Source organism: Sapajus apella, unplaced genomic scaffold (genome assembly GCF_009761245.1).
Source record: "Sapajus apella isolate SASKATOON/1434 unplaced genomic scaffold, GSC_monkey_1.0 scaffold126, whole genome shotgun sequence".
Taxonomy (NCBI): Eukaryota; Metazoa; Chordata; class Mammalia; order Primates; family Cebidae; genus Sapajus; species Sapajus apella.
Window position 1 is genome coordinate 1,224,732 of NW_022437066.1, and position 9,348 is coordinate 1,234,079.

General features: G+C 56.0%; 1 protein-coding gene and 1 long non-coding RNA gene across 11 annotated transcripts in view; one reads left to right on the top strand and one right to left on the bottom strand.

Annotated features, from left to right (window-relative positions):
• The window catches only part of TRAF2 (TNF receptor associated factor 2), a 33,939-nt gene that overhangs the window by 11,253 nt on the left and 13,338 nt on the right, over positions 1-9,348 (bottom strand). For 9 of the 10 annotated variants that reach the window (XM_032261801.1, XM_032261803.1, XM_032261807.1 and 6 more), the window contains 2 exons: positions 5,544-5,705; positions 3,796-3,870 (listed from right to left, as the gene is read on the bottom strand). In XM_032261801.1, the coding sequence (XP_032117692.1) occupies positions 3,796-3,870; positions 5,544-5,705 (237 nt within the window). The remainder of the gene's footprint in view (positions 1-3,795; positions 3,871-5,543; positions 5,706-9,348) is intronic. The other variant, XM_032261800.1, reaches the window with a different exon arrangement.
• LOC116539163 overlaps positions 352-9,348 on the top strand; it is a 15,625-nt gene continuing 6,628 nt past the window's right edge. The window contains exons 1-2 of the long non-coding RNA XR_004263935.1: positions 352-362; positions 1,774-1,777. This is a non-coding gene — a long non-coding RNA (uncharacterized LOC116539163). The remainder of the gene's footprint in view (positions 363-1,773; positions 1,778-9,348) is intronic.

The window sequence follows — 9,348 nt, forward strand, 5'->3', positions numbered from 1 at the left end:
AAGTGCTTGGATTTGTACAGGCATGAGACACCGTGCCCGGCCCCTAATTTTCATATTTTTAGTAGAGATGGGGTTTGCCATGGTGGCCAGGCTGGTCTCAAACTCCTGACCTCAGGTGATCCAACCACCTTGGCCTCCCAAAGTGCTGGGATTGTAGGTGTGAGCTACCGCGCCTGCTCTTAAGAACCATTTTTAAAACTCAAAAGTAAAACAAAACAAATGAGCCTCTGTGGCATACTGAGGCAGCCGCGTGCCCAGAGAGGTCGCTTTGGATGACTTCCAACACCGCAACTCAATATGGACTCTAAAAGCAAAGAGAGCCCAGAGAGCTCGGCTGTCACGTGACTCGCCGGGACCACACAGTGCATGCTAACACTGACACTGTTCTGTGTTCAGCAACGTCAACCAGAGTTCTGACTTTCCGCAGAAAGAAGAGGTAGCAACAGGGAAATTGGGTGAGAATCTGAAATGGAAACACCAGTGAGAACCCATAATGTACTTTCTCCTAAAATAAAGCCAGGATCCCTCTGCTGCCGCGGAAGTATTTTCGGATGAAACGCTGGGCTGCGGGACGAAGTGGGGGCAGGAATGACACAGAACTGGCACTGGGCACCCCCATCTCCAGCTGCAGCAGGGCCCCAAGTTCTAACGTGATCTCTCTCCTCTGTCCAGGCTCAGAAATTTCCATCACAGGAAGCTCAAGTGGACACTAGGAACCTGGAGTGTGTGCAGCATGCTGCGAATGGGGGTGCAGCGCCTGGGGGGGCAGGTGAGGGGGCAGGCGCTGCTGGAAAACGAAAAGACGAGCCCCCATGCTGCCCACACGGGGCGGTCTGCGGAGGCAGAAGCCGGCTGGGCACCTGGCCTCTGTGAGTCTCAATGTCCTCCTCTGATAAAGGATGCCCTAGGGTTCCTGTGAGGCAGGAGGACAATCCCCAGTGCCCCCAGGAAATGCTAAACACTGCCTATCCATGGTTCCTACCAGCACCATCATGAAGGGCAAACACCTTCTCTAACATGAGGTGTCTGTGACCGCGGAGGCCTCTGGGCTCTTCAGCCATGAGGTCCAGGCTCACTTCCCCCATCCAGCGAGCCCTACCGGCCAGCCTCCAAAGGACCAGCTCCCAACACACGCCGCCCCACGCTTGGCTCAGCCCTGCACGTGTCCCAGGCAGCGCTGAGGAGCCTGACCAAGCCCTGAGAGCGTGGTCACCGAAAGGCTCCAGCAAAACCAGCAAAGATGGAGAGGAGGGGCTGGGAGGACGAGACGGGGCCTGCAGGGCGGCAGCTCTGGTGCTCGGCACAGCTCTGACTGATGGGCCAACAGCTTACGTCATCAAAGAACCAAAGCAAGTTTTTAAAAGAACCTCACGTTTTGAAAGACCAGAAGCAAATGAACTGTCTACCACATTTGACATAAACTCAAAGAAAAAATTTATTCCAACTGACCTCAGAACATGCTATTTGGACTCTACGTCTTGGTAAGATGTACCTCCAAGAACAAAAACAGCTTCAAATAAATAGGTGGTCTCATTATCAGAAGCCATGTTCCTGGTTTGTTTTTTGTCATTTTTTTTGGGATGGAGTCTTGCTCCATCACCCAGGCTAGACTGCACTGGTGCGATCTTGGCTCACTGCAATCTCTGCCTCCCAGGTTTGAGCGGTTCTCCTGTCTCAGCCACCCAAGTAGCTGGGATTACAGGCCTACCTGCACTACCACATCTGACAATTTTAATATTTTTGGCAGAGATGGGGTTCTGCAATGCTGGCCAGGCTGGTTTTCAACCCCTGACCTCAGGTGATCCACCTGCCTTGGCCTCCCAAAATGCTGGGATTACAGGTGTGAGCCACCATACCCAGCCTTGATTTTTTTTTTTTTAGATAGGGTCTCGCTCTGTCACCCAGGCTGGAGTGCAGTGGTGCAATCTCAGCTCACTGCAGCCTCTGCCTCCCAGGTTCAAGCAATTCTCCCACCTCAGCCTCCCGAGTAGCTGGAACTGTAGGTGTGCACCACCGCGCACAGCAAACTTTTGTATTTTCAGAGATGGGATTTCACCATGCTGGCCAGGCAGGTCTCAAACTGGCCTCAAGTGATCCTCCTGCCTCAGACTCCCAGAGTGCTGAGATTAGAGGCGTGAGCCACTGCACCCAGCCGCTGTTTTTAAGTCTACTCTCTATACAACATAAAGCAAATATGTTACCACTGCTAGGAACCAAGATTTTCAACATTAAAAAAAGAAAAGAGGAAATCCCTCCCACACCACACACACTGGAAACATCTGAGCGAGTTCTCGGCTCTTGCCTTTGGAATGGGCCTGGGGGCCAGACAGCCACAGCAAAGCCTGCACGGAGACACAGCCCCTATATGTCGCCCTGCTCCGAAGGGCTGGAGCTCCAGGCCTGGACAGGACTGCCCTGAGGAGGCAGGCGGGGCCCAAGAGACTCATTCCAGGAGAGCCTGAAAGGCCCCTCTGTCTCAAGATGAGGATCTGTGAACATCAAAACACACGGGACGGGCGAAGATGCACCACGCTCACGCGAAGCCACATGTTCACAGTGCCGTGGTGGGGACAGAGCCCACCAGACACCGCTGCTTGGGAGCCCATCTTTCGTCTTTCACTCTGGAAACAAAGTCTCAAGGAAAGAATCACCTCCTGACTCCTCAGTGCCACCCCTCAGGACAGCCAAGACCCAGGCATGGGCAGAGGATACCTCTTGGGGCCACCTCCAGGCTCCACCAGCAGGGTAGACACCTCCACAGCCTCGTAGACACCGGCCCCAGGCAGGTGTCCTAGCCCCTGAAGGGGCATCTCAGCAGCCACAGGCTCCATGGCCTCCCGAGGAGACAAACCCAGCAGGCTTCTAGCGTGAGCTTCAGGCTCCAGTGAGGGGAAAGGACGCAAGGACGCTTTCAGGAAGCGCTCGGCCGAGTTCCCAGGGCGGGACACGTCACACAGACAGGTGGGGAGACAGAACCCCATCCCCTGCCCTACCCATTTCAGGACTCAGACTGTGACCTATATTAAGCGGAAGCAAACCAGAAAGACAGGCACACAGCTGTGGGGCTGAGCTTGCACGCGGGCTCGGCCACCTGGGCCTCCTGCTGCTGCCCAGACGGGGACGCCACCCGCACGGCCTTTGCATCTGACCTCCGACCTGACACACTGAGCAGGCGCCACACCCCCTTCCAGAACTCCAGCCTCTGGACGAGCTACCCTCACCTCCAACAAGGGAGGCAGTTTGAGAAAACGTCTCCACCTGTATCTCCCAGCTTCCTTTCCTAAAGGTGTCGTCTGCAGCAGTTAATGCTCAACTGGGCGAGAAGCCGTTTTCCTGCCAGAACTAAGGACGTCAGGGATGAAGTTCTGCCGGCCGAGGCACCGGCGTTTCCCGGCTGTGGCAGCAGACCAGTCTAGGGCACCTGTCTCCAGCCCGACCACCTGCTGCAAACACTCAGCTTCAAAATCAATACCAACATTTCTTGAAGCAGCACATGGAGGTTGATGAAAACATTCACGTTTCATGTTCAGGATAACTGGGAAGTGACTTGCCCAAAAGTCAGCAGCTGTGTACACTGGAGGATGAAGAGGACTCAGGACTCAGCCACCTGGCCACCAACCCACCAGGAGAGTGGCCGCAGCCCTGAATGCACCCATGAGCAGACGCTACGGAAGCTTTGCATGCCACTCCTGTGGGCACTAAGGTAGTCACCTGCCCAACCTCACCCTACAGGACCCTCACTGCCAACTCATGGGCCCCGCCCCGTGGTCCTCAGAGGGTGTGAGGGACACTCACCTTCTCCCGGGGGATCTTCTTCTTGCCGCAGCCGTCACAGGTCAACGGGAACTTGGGGCAGACCTCATGGTGCGCCTTGAAAAGAAGCAGTCAGGGGCGTGAGGGTGGACGCCAGTACCAGGCACGGGCCGGGCAGCGCCAACGGGCCGCAGGAGCACGTGGTCACCCTCAAGCCTCTCAGGCAGCGCTCTGCCCAGGCAGGATCCTGCCAGCACCGCCCCGGAGCCTCAGAGAGCTTAACACTGCTTGTTCTGCAGCTCCAGGGCAATGTGAGGGAGGCCCAAGCCATCAGAGGAGACTCAGAGGCCACGTGAAACAGCCCACATGAAAATGGGGAGTCTGGCGGGAGGGTCTGGTGGATGGGCCGGGCTGGCCGCGTGCAGGATGTCCCCAAGACAGACCCTGACATGCTACTGCAGGGGGCCCGGCGCCCCAGACGTGCTGTGGTCAGGCCCGTCCACCTCACAGTCTACAGGGAAGGGCGGCGAAGGAGCACCTGGTGCCTGGGGACAGGTCCGGGAATTGGAGTTCCTGAAGGACAACAGCCCAGGAAAAAGGATGCTACAGGGGCCTGCCAGAGGCTGAGAGAGACCCAGAGACATCTCAACCAAAGGCAAGAACGCTGTGTGGACCGTGGTTCAAACAAGCCAAGGCAAAGACAGACAACAGGGATGCAGACTGGGCGTGAAGGCCGTGTGAGCATCGCGGCTGTCTCAGGTGTGGCGCTGCACCCAGAAGCACGCAGAAGCTGGCGGTGCACAGGTCTGAGCACCGCAGAAGCACGCGCTCACCAACTCTTCAGGAGACACCAAGTCAGGCTTGAGCAACTGTCTGGGGAGTGACGCCCAGGCCGGGCGAGGAGGGCTGCACACCCGCCTCTGGGCTCTCTGCCTGACGCATTTAGGCTTTGCTAACATAAAAATGCCGTTTTTTTTTGTTTTTTTTTTTCTTTTGAGAGTCTCACTCTGTGGCCAGATGCCAGACTGGAGTGCAGTGGTGTGATCTCAGCTCACCGCAACCTCTGCCTCCTGGGTTCAGGCAATTCTCCTGCCTCAGCCTCCCCAGTAGCTGGTATTACAGGTGCACGTCACTACACCCACCTAATTCTTGTATTTTTAGTAGAGACGGGGTTTCACCCTCTTGGCCAGGATGGTCTCGATCACTCGACCTCGTGATCCGCCCGCCTCGGCCTCCCAAAGTGCTGGGATTACAGGCATGAGCCACCGTGCCCGGCAAAAGTGCCTTTAAAAATAAAAATTTTTTTTTTGAGATGGAGTCTTACTGTGTTGCCCAGGCTGGAGTGCAGTGGCTCAACCTCAGCTCACACCAACCTCGGCCTCCCAGGTTCAAGCGATTCTCCTGCCTCAGCCTCCCCAGTAGCTAGGATTAGAGGTGCCTGCCACACGTCTGGCTAGATTGGTATATTTTTAGTAGAGACGGGGTTTCACCATGTTGGCCAGGCTAGTCTCTAACTCATGATCTCATGATCTGCCTGCCTCAGCCTCCCAAAGCGCTGAGATTACAGGCGTGAGCCACCATGCCTGGCCTACAAAAATGCTTTTTAAAGACCTCGACATTAACTTGACACCCATTCCCAGTTCTGCCAAGAAACATCCACCCCGTGGCTTCAGGGAAAGGGCTGAGGGTGGAACGAGTGCAAAGGAGCCAACACAGCCCGTGGCCGCATGCAGCGCCCCAGCTCAGCCCCGCATGGCGGCCGCCCCACAGGCTGCTCCAGCCCTGCGCACCTTCACGTCTGCCCCGCAGCAGGGCGCCCGGCAGTGCCGGCAGCTCAGGCTTCTCTCCGGGCACTCATGCTCCAGGTGTCGCTCCTTGTCACCGAGGCGGACCAGGCCTTTGCACGCGGGGCATTCGGTCAGCATGAGCGGGCAGCGGCCTTCGTGGCAGCTCTGGTAACAAAAGAAGAAAGCGTCGGTAGAACTCACACGGGCAGCCACAGCTTCACCCAAGGACGCCAGGCGGTGTAGCAATGGCTGGGCATCTGCATGCTGATCCCAGAGCCATCCTCCCCGCCTGTCCTGGGGGCCACCCTCTGCAGGTAGCTCTCAGGGCTCCCACAGTTCGAGGCAGGAGGAAGAGAGAGGTGTCCTTGTCTGCACTCTCCGCCCCACAGAGCTGGGGGGATGCTCTGCCACGGGGGTCTCTGCTGGGTGCCTTGCCACCACCAGGCTCCCCGTAAAACAGCCAAGTGCACAGTTCCTGCTCTGCACCAGCAGGTTCCTGCCACACACACAGTAGCTCCCAACTGAGAATGCAGGCCACGCTCTTGCTCTGACGACCAGCACAACCCGGTACGTGCCAGCTGGGATCCTGCCCGTCCCTACCCCATCCTCACTGTAGGTGGGAGGTGTGAAGAGGCAGGGAACACGCATGGGAGACAGCATGAGGGCAGCTGGCCTCTGCCTCCAGCACCAGGAGTCCAGCAAAGGCCTGAGGCACAAGCCCAGCAGGCCAGGGTGCGAGGGCCGGGGCCTGGGGCAGGCTGGTTCTGGCTGCACAGCACACGCACTGGAAAGGACCTAAGCTGTGAGGAAGGCAGGCGAGAGGCCAGTGGGACGCAGCAAGGTCACTCAGGAACCCACGTGTTCACACACTGAGCCACCCCAGAGCTGGGCAGAAGCCCTGCCCTCCTGGAGCTGACAACCTGGCAGAGTGACCATGGGTGCGGGAAAACCGGGAAAGACAGGCAGTAGAGGCAGGGCCAGGGAAGGTCCCACCAGATGCAGGCTAGGGAGGCAGGACCCGGTGCTGCAGGCTGAAGGTCGGGCGAGGCAGAGGACTGCAGACGTCCAGACAGCCAGTGTGGCAAGGGAAAAGGATACAGAGGGAAAGGAGGTGGTGCCGGCTCCTCACCACACCCAGGTCAGGAAGAATCTAGAATCTGGGACGCAGAACCCAGCCTCTCTGTCCCGCTGCTGCCCCAGGCAGGGCTTCACGGACCACCTGGAGGGCTCTGCCTGGCTGTGAGGGGAGGGACATGGCTGAACCCTTCAATGCCTGCCGGGCTGCTGCGCCTCTCAGACTTTAAGCTCAGGAAGCTGCCATAGTCACAGAAGGAAAAACAGGTGGCAGGTACCACAAAGGTGCTAGTGGCAGGGGAGAGAGGGCTGGGATCGCGATGTCTGAGGAGCCACGTGGATCTGCTGACAGACTGAGTGTACGGCTTACAGGGACACAGAAAAGTCAGGGACCCCCGGGGCCCAAGCCACACGAGGGCCTGCCGGCCTCCACACGGGGGCAGTGAGGTACAGAAACACAACAGAACAAGGTTTTTGTTTTTTTGAGAAAGGGTCTCACACTGTCACTGATATGGTTTGGCTGTGTTCCCACCCAAATCTCATCTCCCATAATCCCCACGTATCGTGGGAGGGACCCTGTGGGAGGAAACCAAATCATGCGGCCGAGTCTTTCCCGTCCTGGTCTCATGATAGTGAGTCTCACGGGATCTGATGTTCTGGTAAAGAGCAGTTCCCTGCACACGCTCTCTCTTGCCTGCCGCCATGTAAGATGTGACCTTGCTCCTCCTTCACCTTCCACCATGATTGTGAGGCCTCCCCAGCCACGTAGAGCTGTGAGTTCACGAAATGTCTTTTTCTTTATAAACTACCCTGTCTTGGGTACTTCTTCATAGTGGTATTAAAATGTTCTAATACAGTCACCCAGGCTGGAGTGCAGTGGTGAGAACATAGCTCACTGCAGCCTTGGCCTGAGCTTCCAAGCAGCTGGGACTACAGGCGCACACCATCACACCCAGCTAAATTTTTCTGTATTTTTGGTAGAGCAACCTTGCCCAGGCTGGTCTGGAACTCCTGAGCTCAAGCAATCTGCCCACCTCAGCCTCCTGAAGTACTGGGATTACAGGTGTGAGCCATCATGCCTGACCAGAGTTAAACAGGTCTTTTGGGAGAAGCCTGCCATGGCTGGGAACAGAGAAAGGGAAGGGTAGGCAAAGGAACATGGAGTTTAAGATCTGCCAAGTTTCTTTAATCACGATAAACATAAAATTTATCATCACCACTTCTAAGTGCACAGTTCTGTGGTATTAAGTACATTTTAAATGTTATGTAAACGTCATCACCATCTACCTCCATGACTCTTTCCATTGCAGAAACCTGAAACCCTGTTCCTGTTAAACCCTCACTCCCCATTCTCCTCCTCCGGCCTCCAGAACCATCCGCCGGCTCTGAATTTGATCACCCCGGGGAATCATGCAATGATGATCTCCTTGTGCCTGGCTTAGCTCACTGCACACAGCACACTCAGTTTTGAGACAGGAGACACTAGAGCATACTCTGTGTACGGATGGCACAGCCCAGAGAGTGGAAGACAACCGTACGGGAGAGGAGGGCTCCTGAGAGGCTGCGGTGGGATCTGGGGCAGCAGAGGACCTGGCTGCAGGGCCCTTCACGGGGTGGGAAGTGGGGGTCAGCAGCTCCGTGGAAAGGTGGCTGCAGCTCAGGGGCCTGAGGTGACTCAGGAAAGGCCAAAACTACTTCCCTCGAGAGGAGAGACCCTGCTCTGGACAGCACGGACACTTGGGCTGGCTTCCACTCAGCCTCCCCAGGGATGCTCCTTGAAACCTTCAGAGGTACAGCAGCTACTCCTCAGAGGCGCCCCAGGGCACACAGGCCCAGCCCTCCAAGACCTCCAGCGGCACTGGTCTGAGCTGAGCCTGCTGAAGGAACCAACCTCCCTGAACGCGACAGCGCCGTGCCCTCTGCTACCCACTGACGGGCAGGGACCGAGCCCTCGGCCATACTCAGCATGTGGCAAACCACCATCAAGCTGAATTAAAGAGCAGCCTCAGCGACTATTACGGCTTATGAAACATAAAAACTAAAGCACAAACAGTCAATGTCCTTAGATTTAATTAAAAGACTGTTCTTTAAAACGTAATAAAATGGTTGGGCACAATGGGTTCCCACCTATTGTGGGAAGTAATCCCAGCACTTTAGGAGGTCAAGGTGGGAGGATCACTTGACCCCAGGAGTTCGAGGCTGCAGTGAGCTATATGATGTCACCACTACACTCCAGCCTAGGCGGCAGAGAAAGACTCTATCTCTAAAAAAAAAAATAATAACTCGCCGGGTGCAGTGGCTCACGCCTGTAATCCCAGCACTCTGGGAGGCTAAGGCAGGTGGATCACGAGGTCAGGGGTTTGAGAAGAGAGTGGCCAACAGACTAAAACCCTGTCTCTACTAAAAATACAAAAAAAAAAAAAAAAATTAGGCAGGCGTGGTGGCGGGTGCCTGAAATCCCAGCTACTCAGGAGGCTAAAGCAGGAGAATCTCTTAAACCCGGGAGGCAGAGGCTGGAGTCAGCCAAGATCACACCACTGTACTCCAGCCTGAGTGACAGAGCAAGACTCTATCTCAAAATATATAAATAAAAATAATAAAAACAGATACTCACAGGTGAAATGATATGACATCTTCCTTTGCTTTGAAATAAGCCAGAAAGGAAAAAAATATGTGTGGGGAGTTGAGGGGCTGAAGGAGACTGGCACAGGCTGGCTGGGGCTGTGGAGCTGGG